The sequence below is a fragment of the Anolis carolinensis genome, unplaced genomic scaffold (assembly GCF_035594765.1).
Source record: "Anolis carolinensis isolate JA03-04 unplaced genomic scaffold, rAnoCar3.1.pri scaffold_14, whole genome shotgun sequence".
Taxonomy (NCBI): Eukaryota; Metazoa; Chordata; class Lepidosauria; order Squamata; family Dactyloidae; genus Anolis; species Anolis carolinensis.
Genome location: NW_026943825.1, coordinates 8954241 through 8971947, shown reverse-complemented (window position 1 = coordinate 8971947; position 17707 = coordinate 8954241). Strand labels below are relative to the sequence as shown.

At 42.2% G+C, this 17707-nt stretch overlaps 1 protein-coding gene, 1 long non-coding RNA gene and 1 other non-coding gene across 4 annotated transcripts in view; 2 read left to right on the top strand and 1 right to left on the bottom strand.

Moving 5' to 3' along the window:
• Positions 1 to 131: 131 nt before the first annotated feature.
• The window catches only part of khdc4 (KH domain containing 4, pre-mRNA splicing factor), a 30114-nt gene continuing 12538 nt past the window's right edge, over positions 132 to 17707 (top strand). For both annotated transcript variants that reach the window (XR_507500.3, XM_003227736.4), the window contains exons 1-10: positions 132 to 293; positions 3211 to 3451; positions 3551 to 3679; positions 3841 to 3920; positions 5020 to 5072; positions 5162 to 5325; positions 13433 to 13644; positions 15253 to 15313; positions 16175 to 16232; positions 16360 to 16610. Coding sequence is in view for 1 of the 2 variants with exons in the window: in XM_003227736.4 (XP_003227784.2) it covers positions 247 to 293; positions 3211 to 3451; positions 3551 to 3679; positions 3841 to 3920; positions 5020 to 5072; positions 5162 to 5325; positions 13433 to 13644; positions 15253 to 15313; positions 16175 to 16232; positions 16360 to 16610 (1296 nt within the window). In the remaining variant the exon portion in view is untranslated. The remainder of the gene's footprint in view (positions 294 to 3210; positions 3452 to 3550; positions 3680 to 3840; positions 3921 to 5019; positions 5073 to 5161; positions 5326 to 13432; positions 13645 to 15252; positions 15314 to 16174; positions 16233 to 16359; positions 16611 to 17707) is intronic.
• LOC134294435 (small Cajal body-specific RNA 4) lies at positions 5434 to 5561 on the top strand. Its single transcript, XR_010001344.1, has one exon. It is a non-coding gene; the product is annotated as a small Cajal body-specific RNA 4 (non-coding RNA).
• Positions 11279 to 12075, bottom strand: LOC134294291 (uncharacterized). Its single transcript, XR_010001237.1, has 2 exons — positions 11544 to 12075; positions 11279 to 11460 (listed from the first exon to the last, which is right to left on the bottom strand). It is a non-coding gene; the product is annotated as an uncharacterized LOC134294291 (long non-coding RNA).

Here is a 17707-nt window from a genome sequence, read left to right as displayed (position 1 = left end):
TATATATACAATGTCTACCTTGCCGCCTTTGCTTCAGTGGATTTCCCTTTAAGTATGGGAGCAAAGCGCCACAGAACCCGGAAGACCCGCGTCACTCGGCGTCGCTATGCCAACCGCCGGAAGTTGCGTCCCGGAAGATGCCTGCAAGGAGGCGGAAGTGACGTAGGAGGGGATTTTTTTTTCCCTCTGTCCCTCAGCGCTGGCGACGGTGGTGGCGGCGGCGGCCTAGTCGGGGCTGCGAGAGCCATGTCAGCGGGCAGCGCGGGGCAGCGCGAACCCGGGACTTCGGGAGGGTGAGGAGAGCGAGGCGGAAGCGGAGGGGGTGGGACCTCGGGCCTAGTTGAGAGGAGTGCTGAAGGCCTAGACCGGCCTTGGCTGATGTAGGCCTCGCGCCCTCAGCCGAAAGGGCCTTTGAAGGATCAAGGCCCAAGTGGAGGCTTGGGAGAGGCAAGAAGGCCCTCTATAGACTCGAGAGCAGGCCTATGGCTCTCCAGGCGTTTTGGACTCTTAACTCCCATCATTCCTAACAGCCTCAGGCCCCTTCCTCCCCCCCCCCTTAAAATGTGGAGCTGGATATCGGTTTCCCAGTGAGGTCTGAGCAAAGCAGAACAGAGTGCAACTATCATTTCCCTTGATCTAGGCCAGTGGTTCCCAACCATTTTTTTTTGGTCCAGGGCCCACTTTGACCAGATACCTCATCACACTAGAGCAGGGGTCCCCAAACTTTTTAAACAGGGGGCTAGTTCACGGTCCCTCAGACCATTGGAGGGCCGGACTATAGTTTTTAAAAAATCTATGAACAAGTTCCCATGCACACTGCACATATCTCATTTTGAAATAAAAAAACAAAAAAACCAAAATTGGAACAAATACAGCCTCAATGTTAATAATAATCATAATAAAAATAATAAAGAGGGTTGGAAGAGACCCCTTGAGCCATTTCGTCCAACCCGCTTCTGCCTTTGTGCACCAAAAGCACAAGCAAAGCACCCTGACAGATGGCCACCCAGCCTCAATGTTGTTAATAATAATAATAATAAATCACACAGTCCTAAATGCTTGGGAAGTGTGATTTTGTAATACAGTAGACTCTCACTTATCCAACACTCGCTTATCCAACATTCTGGATTATCCAACGCATTTTTGTAGTCATTGTTTTCAAGACATCGTGATATTTTGGTGCTAAATTTGTAAATACAGTAATTACTATGTAGCATTACTGTGTATTGAACTACCTTTTCTGTCAAATTTGTTGTATAACATGATGTTTTGGTGCTTAATTTGTAAAATCATAACCTAATTTAATGTTTAATAGGCTTTTCCTTAATCTCTCCTTATTATCCAACATATTCGCTTATCCAACGTTCTGCTGGCCCGTTTACGTTGGATAAGCAAGACTCTACTGTATCTCATTTTGAAGTAAAAAACAAAACAAAATGGGAACAAATACAGCCTCAATGTTAACAATAATCATAATAAAAATAATAGAGGGTTGGAAGAGACCCCTTGAGCCATTTAGTCCAACCTCCTTCTGCCTTTGTGCACTAAAAGCACAAGCAAAGCACCCCCGACAGATGGCCACCCAGCCTCAATGTTGTTAATAATAATAATAATAATAATAATAAATCACACAGTCCTAAATGCTTGGGAAGTGTGTTTTTGTAATACGAAATCCAGCATATAAATCTCATTTGCTGTGTTATACTGTGTCCTTCTGTCAATAATAATAATAATAATAAAGATGGTTGGAAGAGACCCCTTGGGCCTTTTAGTCCAACCCCTTTCTGCCTCTGCACCAAAAACACTAGCAAAGCACCCCTTAATAATTAATAATTAATAAAATAATAATTAAAATACCATTATAAACAAGCAAAGCTTTGGAAGGCGCGCACCAGGTGAGGGAGGAGGTGGGAAAGGTGCACGCATTTCCCTCCTCCCTTGCATTGCATGCGCCTTCCTCGGTGGATAAATGGCTTTGATGGGCCGCATGTGGCCCCCGGACCTTAGTTTGGGGACCTCTGATCTAGACGGTCTCATAGGACCATAAGTAAGGAAAATGACCTCCAAAAGCTATCTAGATGGTCTCATAAGGCCGTAGCTAAGCAAAGAGACCTTCAAAGACCATATAGACCAGGGGTCCTCAAACTTTTAAAGCAGAGGGCCGGTCCACAATCCTTCGGACTGTTGAGGGACCAAATTATTCTTTTGGGGGGGGGGGGGAACCGAACAAATTCCTATGCACACTGCACATATCTTATTTATAGTGCAAAACAATAACAATGAAAGAACAATACAATATTTAAAAATGAAAATAATTTTAACCAACATAAACCTATCAGGATTTCAATAGGAAGTGTGGGCCTGCTTCTGGCCAATGAGATAGTCAGGTTAATTAGGATTGTTGTTGTTGTTGTGTGTCTTCAAGTCATTTCAGACTTTGGGCGAGCCTAAGTCCAGAATTATTTATTTAAGTCCAAAATCATTTACTACATTTTATTTACTACATTTATATCCCACCCTTCTCACCCCGAAGGGAACTCAGAGCAGCTGTATGTACATACAATATATTATATTATTAGCATAGCACAATATTAGCATTATACTATATTGAACTATACCACTATACCGTAATATTATATGTAATATATAACATATAATTAATATTATTATATGATATTATTGTTAGTATTGTATTGTATAAAATGATAATATTATCAATATTATATGTATATACAATATATTATATTATTAAAACTGATATAAAAATATTATATTATAAATGAGGGTGAGGGCCAGGTAAATTACCTTGGAGGGCCGCATCCGGCCCCCGGGCCTTAGTTTGGGGACCCCTGATCTAGACGATCTCATAAGACCATAGGTAAACAAAGAGACCTCCAAAGACCAGGTAGACTTAGGTCAACCCTAAGTCTAAAGTTTAGGAGAGGGGCCAGGTCAATGACCTTGGAGGGCCGCCTCCGGCCCAGGGGCTTTAGTTTTGGGACCCTTGATCTAGGCACTGTATTCCTATTAATGCAGCCTAGAATCTCATTGGCCTTTTGAGCTGCTGCATCACACTGTTCACTCATGTTCAGCTTGTGGTCTCCTCAGTCTTCTAGATTCCTTATTTTTCAAACCAGGTGGGTAAGCAGGTTGCCCTAAGGTGGGTAATCAGTGGGAGAGGGACGGCAAAGCCTTCCTTGAATCTTTCAGGCGTCGCAGCAAATGGGACCAGCCCGGTCCGTCTCCCGCTCTCTTTCTGCTCCCCGCCACCACCCCTGTTGCTGGCCGTCCCATCCAGGGCAGCGGAGACGGCGTGTCTGGGATGTCGGGCTCTGAGGGTTCAGCTGCCCCGCTGGGCGCTCTCGATGCCGCTGCTGCGGTGGCCGCCAAAATCAATGCCATGTTAATGGCCAAAGGGAAGCTGAAGCCATCTGCGAATTCAACCGACAAGGTCAGTGGCCAGTTGGGATGCGGCTGAAGAGACTGAATTGGTGGTTGCAAGAGAAAGGGCCTCTTTCTGGAAAGGGACTTACCTAATGCTTCTCTCCAGCTTCAGGCTCCTGGAAAAGGCTCAGCAGGCAGCAAAAGCAAGGATGACCTGGTAGTAGCAGAAGTAGAAATCAATGATGTGCCCCTCACATGCCGAAACCTGTTGACCAGAGGACAAACACAGGATGAGGTCTGACATGTTTGTATTCACTCATTGTTTGCATCTTGAAATAACTTCTCAAAGACCTCTTTGGATCAGTCAAAGCAAGGCGCCTGCTGTCATCTCGAGCCTCTCTCCTTTTCCTTATCATTCCTAACCAGTTCAGTTTCTGTCCCCCTCTGTGTCTGCAGATCAGCAAGCTGAGTGGTGCAGCTGTCTCAACCCGAGGGAGGTACATGACTGCGGAAGAGAAAGCCAAAGTTGGACCCGGGTTTGTATCTCTTGCTGTTTTGCCACATCCTCAGTCATTCTCCAGAACTGTGCAATTTTCTGAATGTCCTTGCACCCTTTTGTCCTGCTTTCAAGTTACAGTACAACAAAAATACGCTTAAAGATGTTTTTGATTTTTCTTTACTGTCGGATTGTATACAATATGATATGTCTAAGATATTGTAAAATGAGGAAAGAATGTATACTTCTACACTTTGATTGATAAATTGATAATTTAAATAATAATAATAAAATAAAACATGTATAAGTAGATAACAGGTGTGTACAGTGTTCCCTCACTACTTCGCAGTTCACTTTTCGCGGATTCGCTGTTTTGCGGTTTTTCAATAAACTCCAAAAGACTATTATAAATCATAAAAAATTGCAATTTACAGCCTAAGGAAGGGAGGAAGGAGAAAAGGAGCCCAAGAGGCAACGGGAGAAAAAGCAGGCGATTTATCAAGAAAAGATTGGTTGATAAAGACTTAAATAGTGTATAACTACTAAAATAATGTATAAATATTAAAATAAATATAGTGTCCCTTCTTTGCGGATTTTCACTTATTGCGGGTGGTTCTGGAACCTAATCCCAGCAATAAATGAGGGAACACTGTAGTAGAAAGATATGTAGTAAAGTTGTAATGGAAAAGTTAAAAACTGATAAGAAATATGGTTAAAGATGTTATTGATTTTTTTTACTGTCAGATTGTATACAATATATGTCTAAGATATTATAAAATGAGGAAAGAATGTATACTTCTACATTTTGATTGATAAATTGATAATTTAAATAATAATAATAAATTAAAACATGTATAAGTAGATAAAAGGTGTGTAGTAGAGAGATATGTAGGAAAGTTGTAATGGAAAAGTTATAAACCGATAAATATGGTTAAAGATGTTATTGATTTTTTTTTTACTGTCGGATTGTATACAATATGATATGTCTAAGATATTATAAAATGAGGAAAGAATGTATACATATGCATTTTGTATACTTATAGAACTTTACTATTCTATGATTCTACGATTCTATTTTCATTGATAAATTAATAAAAATTAAAAATATAACAAAATGTTTTATTTTTATTTTTTTACAGAGATCGGCCATTGTACTTGCATGTCCAGGGACAGACTCGAGAACTGGTGGACAGTAAGTATCTTACTCCTAATGTTCGTCGCAGAAATGGGGTCCCTCCTCATGTGTGTCCACAAGTGCCTTTTGATTCCCCCCCTTTGCAGGAGCTGTAAACCGAATCAAAGAAATCATTACTAACGGCGTTGTGAAAGCTGCTACCGGGTCCAGTCCAACGTTTAATGGAGCGACAGTGACTGTTTACCACCAGCCTGCTCCTGTCACTCAGCTGCCAAGTGTTGGCCACAAGCCTCCGTTCCAGTCCGGAGGAGTACGTATTGGGGAAGCAGGGAATATAGCCTTAATATTGTCTTTTTATGGAGCTGTACCCGGAATATTTAAGATCATAGGACTTGAATTGCTCCGTTTGGCCCATGGACATAGAGGATTAAGAAGGCAGAGCCTGTTGAGCAGGGCTCTGCTGATACCATCCTCTTAGAGAAATGGGGTGGAGAGAGGGGTCCCACTTGCAGAGATGCAAAGACCTCACTGTTCTATCCAACAAAATTGATGCTGGCCTTTCTGAATTTTGTGTTGTGGATTGTAGTTCCCATTAATCCCAACTAACATGGGTATTGGTGATGAATAGATCTGGGAAAAGTAGCGTTGGGAAAAGCAGGCTTGTAATAACAGCAATAATTAATTTTTTATATATATATGTATATATATATATAATATTATGCTAGTTATGTCAAAGACAGAACGCCACAAGATAAAAGATAACAAAGTTTATTGGAGTTACAGAACTAAAAATGCCCGTAAAAGACAAGGGCTAGGCAAACACTGGCCTTAAAAGTAAAAAGAGACAAGAAAAACGTTCAAAAGATAACCCGGATTAAACCGGAGTTTAATCCGGGTTAAATCAAAACAGCTTGCTTCAGCCTGGGAGTAAACAAACATCAGCTGGTGAACAAAAAGTTCAAAGGAATGCAACTAATTGGCAGCAGATGCTTCTCTGCTGCCAAGAGCTATGTTTGAGTAACTTAGAGGTTACTCCTCCACACAGCAGGCAAATTCCCGATACAAACACAGCAGACGAGGGCAGAAGCAGTCAGCGAAGTCCCAATCCGTTCCGAAGGTCGTAAGGCCGATGCAGACGTTTGTAGTTCACCAGTTCCAACGATAGACACAGGTAGGAGAATCCGAGGCCGTAGTCAGTCAGTCCAGAGTAAGCAGATGGCGTCCGTCAAGAAGACGACGGAAGGTCAAAGCTATTAAGATTAAGCAGAGGTTGCACAACAAAACCCCACACAATTCCTCCCGCCGTCTGAGCCCAATGTCCAGGATAACTTACGTAGTCAGCAAACGAATCACACCCGTCTTCAGGAAAACTTCCCACACAGATCCCAAGCGTTCGTCCAGATTACCTTGCCCAACGCAATTTGCTATTGCTCCCAAACCCCATTTTATGCCAGTTACAAGTCCTCATCGCTATCAGCTGTTCTCCTTAGCCCGGGCGTTTCCTCATCACTTTCCTCATCAGAACTGGAACACCTTTGACTACGCCCCGCAGCATCCCCAGCTGTGGATCCTGTCCCATCCCTCCAGCTTGTCCACGGGTCTAATCCTGAAGGTCCCCAATCGCCTTCCATACTATCATTGCCAGTGGCACCCAAATCCTCCCTTACACGAGTCCATTCCATGTCATCCTCTTCTGAGCTAACCATCTCTTCCTCCATTCTCTCAGTAAACCCCTCAAAAGAATCCTCGTCAGATGGTTCTGCAAAGATATCTCGCAGCCGCTTCCTTTCTCGCTCCTCGAGAGTATCTGACTCTCGAGGAGTCTTACGCCCACGTCTCCCAGTAGTAGAGCCATGAGGCTCAACCATAACACTATCCCCTCTCACAAAGGCCTCCTCCTCCGAAGGCGGAGAGACGGCAGTGATGTCCTCAGCTACAGCACCACGACGACTGGAGGTATCTAACTTTAACAGAGAACGATGGAAAACTGGATGGATTTTAAAAGTAGAAGGTAAACGCAAACGAAATGCTACGGAAGAAATCTTTTTAACAATAGGAAAGGGTCCCAAATACCGTGGCGCAAACATTCCCCCAGCCTGTTTAATGTACTTAGAAGATAACCACACTAAATCTCCTTCCAACTCTTCCCCTGCCTGCCTATGACGGTCGGCCTGAGTCTTTTGCGTTGCCTTGGCTTCCAATAGTAAACGACGGGCAACATCATGCAACACAGCCATTTCAGAGGAACGGTACACCGGGTCAGAGGAAACCACATTGGTTGACGGCGCCACACCTCCCCGCGGGTGAAAACCATAAGTCAGTTCAAATGGAGTATGCTGACTAGACGTGTGCACAGCGTTGTTGTAGGCGAACTCAGCCACCGGTCGCCATTTTACCCAAGCAGTGGGTTGATCTAAACAAAAACAACGTAAATATTGCTCCAACAACCCATTAACCCTTTCCGATTGACCATCCGTTTGTGGATGAAACGCTGAGGAGACGTTCAATTTAGTACCTAAACACTCATGGAAGTGTCTCCAAAAGCGTGACACAAATTGTGGAGCCCTATCAGAAATAATCACCTCAGGAGCTCCGTGCAAACGATAAATGTGTTTGGTAAACAATAAAGCCAATGTAGGGGCCGCCGGAATGGTCGAACAAGGAATAAAATGAGCCAGTTTAGAAAATAAATCCACCACCACCCAAATACATGTGTAACCCCCAGACTTAGGCAAATCAGAAATGAAATCCATGGATATAATTTGCCATGGTCTCTCAGGAACAGGCAGAGATGACAACAACCCTCTAGGGCGCCCAACAGGCGTCTTACTCTGCTGGCAAACAGCGCAGCTATCACAAAAGCGAAGAATGTCTTGCCGCATCTTTGGCCACCAGTAGTTCCTGGTGATGAGCTGCACGGTCTTAAATCTGCCAAAATGCCCAGCCATGGGTTCGTCATGGTGGGCTCTAATAACCTCCAACCTGAGTGCCCCCACCGGTACATAGACCTGTCCCCTGCGTACCAATACTCCATTCTGATCTTGCAAGTGAGGCAGTATTGTACGATTCCCTGCTGACAACAGCATGAGTTGCTCTTGAGTCCAAACATCTTCTTTCTGAGCCTCTATGATTTGATCATGTAACCCGATCTCATTTTCCACAACACATAAAGAGGCAGTAGGCAAAATGGTCTGGCACACTACCTGCTCATTAGTCTTAAACTCAGGCTTGCGGGACAATGCATCGGCCCGCAAGTTTGCCTTTCCTTCCACGAATTGAACTTTGAAATTAAACCTGGAGAAAAACAAAGCCCATCGGATTTGACGTTGGTTTAACTTCTTGGCCGTTTGCAAATGTTCCAAATTCTTGTGATCAGACCTGACCACGATTTGGTGCCGCGCCCCCTCTAGCCAGTGCCGCCACACCTCAAACGCCACCTTGATCGCCAATAATTCTTTCTCCCATATGGTATAGTTTTGCTCAAATGGTGTTAGTTGCCGAGAGTAAAATCCACAGGGACGCAAAGTCCCTGATGAATCTCTTTGAGACAATACAGCCCCCAACGCGTAGCTAGAAGCGTCTGCTTCTACTACGAACGGTTTGTCCACATCTGGATGTATTAGTATGTTGTCTGCCTGAAAGCTAGACTTTAATTGTAAAAACGCATCGTGAGCTTCCCGCCCCCACACAAATGGCTGTTTCTTACGCAGGAGCTGCGTTAAAGGTACCGTGAGTTTGGCAAAGTTTGGGATAAACTCCCGGTAGTAATTAGCGAATCCTAAGAACCTCTGAACATCTTTCTTAGTCTTGAGCTCTTGCCATGAGTTGACTGCGTCAACTTTATGTGGATCCATTTTGAGTTCCCTTCCTGAAACTATATGACCCAGGAACTCAACTTCAGGTATATGAAAAACGCATTTAGAAGCCTTAGCGAAAAGCCCATTAGCCCGTAGACGATGTAGTACCTGCTTAACATGCTGACGATGTTCTCTTTCATCCTTAGAAAAAATTAAGATATCATCCAAATAAATCACCACAAATTGGTCAATTAAGTCTCTAAATACATCGTTTATGAACCTCTGGAAGACCGCAGGCGCATTGCAAAGTCCGAAAGGCATTACACGGAACTCGTGGCATCCGAAACACGTGTTAAATGCCGTCTTCCATTCATCACCTTCCCGTATTCTAATCAAGTTATACGCCCCCCGCAGGTCAAGCTTGGTAAAGACCTTAGCCCCTTGCACCCTTGATAATAATTCCGAGATTAAAGGTAGCGGGTACCTATCCCGAATGGTGTGTTTGTTAAGGACCCGGTAATCACAAACCAACCTGAGGTCCCCTGTCTTTTTGGCAACAAAGAACACAGGAGCAGCAGTTGGAGAGCTAGATGGGCGAATAAACCCCTTAGCTAAGTTCTCATCGAGGAACTCTCTTAAAGCTTGCCTTTCTGGTACTGTCAAGGCGTACAACCTTCCTGCTGGCAATTTTGCACCTTCCGCTAGTCTAATGGCGCAATCGTATGGTCTATGCGGCGGTAACTTATCCGCTTCCTTCTTACAGAATACGTCTGAGAATTCCCCATACTCAGCAGGCACTCCCTCCATATCAGGCTGAGTAGGGTTTAGAGTAAAACATTCCTGCCTCCTAAAAGTTATCTTACGCGTCACCCAGTCCACTTGTGGATTTACTAAAGCTAGCCAATCCATTCCCAGGATCACATCGTATCTGGGTAAGCTCGTAATATCCCAAACAAACGTTCCCGTTACTCCCTGTACTTCCCACATTATTTCTGAGGTCTCATGGTTAACCACCCCAGTCTCCAATAGTCTCCCATCCGCTCCTTCCACCCATACGTCGCATGCTTTACGCACTATAGGAATGCCATGCTTCCTAGCAAATTCAATATCCACATATGAGACCGTAGCCCCTGAGTCCAGCAGTGCCAAAGTAGAAACAAGTTCTGTTCCCCCAACAGATAATGAAATGGGTACAAAAACATGTTTCTTCCCCTCAGTGGACTGCTTTAAAAGCCCTAATGCGTTGGACTCACGTCGCACTAGGGCTGGCCTTTTCCCGAAAGCTGGGAAGGTTTTACATTACAATTTCTGGCGAAATGCCCAGCATTTCCACAATACAAACAAAACCCCAGTTGTCTCCTACGGTTCTTTTCTGCTATAGACAGTTTTTTAAACACCCCGAGTTCCATAGGCTCGTCCCCCTTTACCACAGGTGCCTTAGATTCAAACATAGGTGGCGCACACATTGCTCTAGATTGTTTACAGGACTCGAACCTGGCGCCCAAACGCAACACTTTAGATATTAAGGCATCCCAATTTTCTGCCGGCTCCAAGCGTGCCAATTCGTCCTGGAGGTAATCATTTAAACCAGCAGTAAACAAAAGCATAAATGCATTTTCCCCCCAGTCTAACTGATGACGGTACGAATTAAACTTATTTAAATAATCCAAAACAGTCCCCTTTCCCTGTTTCAACCGATACAGAGCCCAACTAGCATTCTCCGTACGGAGGGGATCCCCAAAAGTGTCAGTTAGTAGTTTTTTGAAATCAATCAAATTGTCCTTGACTGGGTCATTTCCCAAAATCAAATTAGTGGCCCATTGTCCTGCAGGACCAGTCAACAAACTCAAAATAAATGCCACCTTGCTAGTGTCCGTAGGAAAAGCTTGTGCACTAAGCTGGGAAAAATAAAGTTCAATTTGTGCCAAAAAAGTTGGCAGTTTGCTCCTAGACCCATCAAAGCGTTCGGGAGTCATAACATGTCCTTTAGCTGGCTGTGCTGCTTGCGCAGCGTAAAAAGCAGCCTGTAATTGATCAAAACGAGCCTTTAACTCCTCCATCGTCTTCTTGACGTAATTAACTTCTACAGAAAAACTTTTTTTATGGCGTTGGGCAATCTGTCAAAGACAGAACGCCACAAGATAAAAGATAACAAAGTTTATTGGAGTTACAGAACTGAAAATGCCCGTAAAAGACAAGGGCTAGGCAAACACTGGCCTTAAAAGTAAAAAGAGACAAGAAAAACGTTCAAAAGATAACCCGGATTAAACCGGAGTTTAATCCGGGTTAAATCAAAACAGCTTGCTTCAGCCTGGGAGTAAACAAACATCAGCTGGTGAACAAAAAGTTCAAAGGAATGCAACTAATTGGCAGCAGATGCTTCTCTGCTGCCAAGAGCTATGTTTGAGTAACTTAGAGGTTACTCCTCCACACAGCAGGCAAATTCCCGATACAAACACAGCAGACGAGGGCAGAAGCAGTCAGCGAAGTCCCAATCCGTTCCGAAGGTCGTAAGGCCGATGCAGACGTTTGTAGTTCACCAGTTCCAACGATAGACACAGGTAGGAGAATCCGAGGCCGTAGTCAGTCAGTCCGTAAGTCCAGAGTAAGCAGATGGCGTCCGTCAAGAAGACGACGGAAGGTCAAAGCTATTAAGATTAAGCAGAGGTTGCACAACAAAACCCCACACAATTCCTCCCGCCGTCTGAGCCCAATGTCCAGGATAACTTACGTAGTCAGCAAACGAATCACACCCGTCTTCAGGAAAACTTCCCACACAGATCCCAAGCGTTCGTCCAGATTACCTTGCCCAACGCAATTTGCTATTGCTCCCAAACCCCATTTTATGCCAGTTACAAGTCCTCATCGCTATCAGCTGTTCTCCTTAGCCCGGGCGTTTCCTCATCACTTTCCTCATCAGAACTGGAACACCTTTGACTACGCCCCGCAGCATCCCCAGCTGTGGATCCCGTCCCATCCCTCCAGCTTGTCCACGGGTCTAATCCTGAAGGTCCCCAATCGCCTTCCATACTATCATTGCCAGTGGCACCCAAATCCTCCCTTACACGAGTCCATTCCATGTCATCCTCTTCCGAGCTAACCATCTCTTCCTCCATTCTCTCAGTAAACCCCTCAAAAGAATCCTCGTCAGATGGTTCTGCAAAGATATCTCGCAGCCGCTTCCTTTCTCGCTCCTCGAGAGTATCTGACTCTCGAGGAGTCTTACGCCCACGTCGCCCAGTAGTAGAGCCATGAGGCTCAACCATAACAAATTATATATGTATATATATATATGTGTGTGTGTGTGTGTGTGTGTATATATATGTATATATACACATATACATATATACATGAATACATATATACATATGTACAATATAATTTACAATAATATATAATATTATAATATATTGTATATACATATAATATTAGTAATATTATTTTGTAATACAATATAATACTAATAATACAATATATTAATATTAATTATATATTACATATTACATATTACATGTAATATTATTAATAATATTACAATATATTGATATAGTACAATATAGAAATTTATTGCCAGTTTGTGCTATGCTAATAATATAATATTGTATGTAAATTTAATTTATAAGCCGCTCTTGAGTCCCCTTCGGGGTGAGAAGGGTGGGATCGAAATGGACTAACAAAATAAAAAAATAAATAAATAATAACTACTACTACTACTGCTACTACTTTATTTATAACCCGCTTCTGTCTCCGCGAGGGGACTCAGAGCGGTTCACATAAAACAATACAACAGCATATATAATTAAAACAATAACAGTAAAATAATAATACTTATTGATAATATTATAATTATAATCCAATATAATACCAATAATATTTATTTATTTATTTGCGACATTTATATCCCGCCCTTCCCACCACGGAGGGTGAGAATAATAACAAAATAATGTTGCTCTGAGAGTAAAGAACATACTTCTAATTTACCATCCTCTTTACCTATCCCAGTGGACTAGAAAACTAGAGCAGGAGAAACAGCTCTGTCTTGCGCATTCCAGTACACAAAAAATGGGTCCTGAATCATTGTAATACCTACATCTAAAACACACAGTGAAACAGAATAATGTCTTATTTAAAGCACCAAACAATGGTAGCAAACCTATGTGCGCTTACATGGAAGTAAGCCCCACTGAACTTTAAAATCTATGTCAGGTTGAACGAGCACATAATACAAGTGTTGTATTATGTAGACACTACCAATATAGCATTTATTACAGTATAATAATACATAATAATACAGTATAATAAAATTAATTATATATAATATGTGTAATATTACTAATAACATCACAGCATAGTGGTGTAGTGCAATATACTAATATATGGTGCTAATATTGTACTATACTAATAATATATTGTATGTACATACTATTTTTAAGCCGCTCTGAGTCCCCTTTGGGGCGAGAAGGGCAGGATATAAATGTAGTAAATAAACAAATGAGGTATGTAGCGGCAGGAGCATAGAAGCAACTGAGCGTGGAGATGGGGCAGACCTCTGCTCCTCCTTTTTTGCCCTTTTGGTGACAAATGCAAAGCCTGAAACTGCCTGCCTGCCTTTGTACACAGATGCATTACGTCCAAGACAAGTTGTTTGTTGGCTTGGAACATGCCGTACCGACCTTCAACGTGAAGGAGAAAGTGGAAGGCCCAGGCTGCTCTTACCTGCAGCACATTCAGATCGAGACGGGCGCCAAGGTGTTCCTCCGAGGGAAAGGCTCCGGCTGCATCGAACCCGCCTCCGGCCGAGAAGCCTTTGAGCCGATGTACATTTACATAAGGTAAGGGATCGTCTTGCTTGGGATAGTCGCTCTATGCTGCTCTAAATTTGGACTTGTGATAAGGTGGTGGCTTAGTTCAGTTTTTTTAAAAAGCAGGTATTTCCTATAAATTGGGAAGCAATGTTTTTAAATTAGATTTTTTCACAAGACAGCACCTAGCTTCATTTTTATATGCCTTCTTTATTTTGCGTTGCTGATTAAAAAAGGTGGATTACTCTTGTAAGAATAATCAGTTTTGTAATTGAGGGTCGGATTTCATTACATAGGGGCCGCTCATTTATAGTTTGACATCATAATAATAATAATAATAATAATAATAATAATAATGATGATGATAATAATAACGATCTGCCAACTGCAAAAGGCCACCCTGCTGGGATCTGCACGCATCATCCGAAAATACATCACACAGTCCTAGACACTTGGGAAGTGTTCGACTTGTGATTTTGTGATACGAAATCCAGCATATCTATCTTGTTTGCTGTGTCATACAATGTTGTTGTGTCAATAATAATAATAACTACCGTATATACTCGAGTATAAGCCGATCCGAATATAAGCCGAGGCACCTAATTTTACCACAAAAAACTGGGAAAACATTGACTCCATATAAGCCGAGGGTGGTAAATTTCAGAAATAAAAATAGATACAGTAGAATCTCACTTATCCAAGCTAAATGGGCCGGCAGAAGCTTGGATAAGCGAATATCTTGGATAATGAGGGATTAAGGAAAAACATCAAATTAGGTTATGATTTTACAAATTACGCACCAAAACATCATGTTAGACAACAAAATTGACAGAAAAAGTAGTTCAATACACAGTAATGTTATGTTGTAATTACTGTATTTACGAATTTAGCACCAAAATATGATATATTGAAAACATTGACTACAAAAATGGCTTGGATTATCCAGAAGCTTGGATAAGCGAGTGTTGGATAAGTGAGACTCTACTGTACCAATAAAATTACATTAATCGAGGCATCAGTAGGTTCAATGTTTTTGAATATTTACATAAAGCTCAAATTTAAGATAAGACTGTCCAACTCTGATCAGTCATTATTCTCATCTTCTTCAATGTAAACGTTCTTATGTATCCTTTTAGTAATAGTAGAGTAAAATAATACATGTAATAATAATAATAATAAATACAGGAAAATAATACAAGTAATAATAAATACAGGAAAATAATAAATGCAATAATAAAAGTAATACGATCAGAGTGAAATAATAAATGTATTAATAATAATAAAAATAGAGTAAAATAAATGTAATAGTAGCAACAATAATAGAGAAAAATAATAAATGTAATAATACTAATAATAATAGAGAAAAATAATAAATGTACCATATATTCTCAAGTATAAGCTGACCCAAATATAAGCCAACCAGGACCCACCCGAGTATAAGCCGAGGGGGGCATTTTCAGTCTTAAGAAAACGGCTGAAAAACTAGGCTTATGCTTGAGTATATACAGTACTTTATTTTTCTATCCTGCCTCCATCTCCCCAAGGGGACTCAGAGTGGCTTACGTGGGGATGAGCCCGTTCAACAATGGCCTCTTCGTGTACCATCCACAAACCGAGATATTGCTTTTTCTTTTACAGCCACCCCAAACCAGAAGGCCTCGCAGCTGCCAAAAAACTCTGTGAGAACTTACTGCAAACTGTAAGTAAAACATCTTTATTTTGGCCCAAATCACATGAGACTTGCACCCTTTTCTAATTCTGGAAAATATTTAGTTCTCCCTCCATAGTTTTATATTGTGACTTTTAATAATAATAATAATAAAAATAATCACACAGTCTTAAGCACTTGGGAAGTGTTCAATTTGTGATTTTGTGATACAAAATCCAGCAACTATATCTCGTTTGCTGTGTCATACTCTGTCTTTGTGTCAATAATAATAATAATAATAATAATAATAATAATAATAATAATAATAATAATTGTATTACCCGCCTCTCCTTGTGAGTGGAGGCTGGGTACAACATAATTAAACAAGCGATAAAACACTATTTAAACACATACAAGATACAGAGTTAAAATGCAAGTTAAAATCCACTGATGAAACATAATAATAATAATAATAATAATATCACACAGTCCTAAGCACTTGGGAAGTGTTCGATTTGTGATTTTGTAATACGAAATCCAACATATAGATCTCGCTTGCTGTGTCATACTCTGCCTTTGTGTCAATAGTAATAATAATAATAATAATAGTATTACCCGCCTCTCGTTGTGAGTGGAGGCTGGGTACAACATCATTAAAGCAAGCGATAAAACACTATTAAAACACATACAAGATACAGAGTTAAAATGCAAGTTAAAATCCACTGATGAAACATAATAATAATAATTATTATTATTGTAACAGTCCTAGACACTTGGGAAGTGTCCGACGTGTGATCCAATACTACAGCCAACAGAGTGTCTGCTGTGGACTCATCTTGTTGTGTTAATAATAATAATAATAATAATAATAATAATAATAATAATAATAATAATAATACAATTTCTTCAAAGGTTCATGCTGAATACTCGCGGTTTGTGAACCAGATAACCACGGCGGTGCCCTTAGCAGGTGCGTATTGTCAGAATGAGTATTCAGTGTTAAAGTGTGGAAAGGAGAGGGGGTCTTGCATTAGAATTACAACCAAAGAGTAAGCACTGCTTCCACATGCCCTTCCTTTCCTGTTTTTCCCAACTAGGGTTCGCTCAGCCTGCGACGGTGGCCACAGTCCCCCCGCAGCCGCCTTATTACCCGCCCAACGGCTTCCAGGCTGGCTATCCGGTGGTCCCTCCACCTCAGCAACCAGTGCAGCCTCCTTACGGCGTGCCAGGCATTGTGCCTCCTGCCGTCCCATTGGCGCCGGGAGTCTTGACCCTTCCCACGGGGGTCCCTCCCGTGCCCACCCAGTACCCGATTCCTCAAGTGCAGCCTCCTGCTAGCACTGGCCAGGTAAGGTAACAGGTTGCTGACCTGACAGTGGGTGAAATAGCCTATTTCTGAATGTATTTACCTGTGCAACCGGTAGTCTGTTGCCACGTGCCTTCGGACATTTCAAAACCCTTTCTTTTTTTTTTCCTTCCTTGATGCAGCCAAGAGACTGGCTCTTAGCTGGCACACTCCCAATCTTGCTCGATCAAAACTAGGGCACGTTCCAACACACTGGCAAGACTGCTAACCCACAGATATTATGGCCCTTTATCTAAATCTAATCTAATCTATCTAATCTATCCATAATAAAAGCGAAAACCCGTATGTGTGTATGTGGCACGGATGTCTGCTCACACAGACAGCCTCCGGCCTCCACAAACAAGCTATACTTCCCATGGTTAAGAATCTAGCAAGTCACTCTTTTCCACTGACATTGTGGTTACAGCGAGCGCCATGAACATGCAGCCCAGCCCCTGCCAATGTCCTTCCCAAACACTACGGCCCACCACCCAAGGAAGGCTTTTGTTTGGGGACTATTTCGTCCTAGATTTTGCTTTTTCTTCCACCACAGGCAGGCATCCCAGGGTTCTCCATTGCTGTGGAATTTGCATGGCCCTGCCCACTGCTCTTTCCTTTCCAATTTCTCTGCATAACAAACAGAGCAGAACTGAGTTGCAACTAAACTTACTGGAGGAGTTTTGGGATTGACTCCACATGGTGGAAGTTGTAGTTCACCCTGCATCAAGTCACAGCACGGTCACTCCTACTGGGGAATGTAGAGGAGTTGAAGTTCACCTATAACCAGAATGCTATGGACCCAGACAATGATGGCTCTGGGCCAAACTTGCCATGCATCCCCGATATGCCCAGATTTGACTACTGTTGGGTTTGGAGGGGAATTGGCCTGGACATTTGGGAGTAGTAGGTACTGGGATTTATAGTTCACCTGCAATGAATGAGTATCAAACTTGGCACACAGAGCCCCCATAACCAATACAACATATTGGACAAGTTTGGGAAAAAGGGAGTTATAGTTCACCTACACCCAGATAAACACTGACCCCCACCAACGATGGAGCAGGACCACACTTCACACAGAGAAGCCTCATGACCTACTG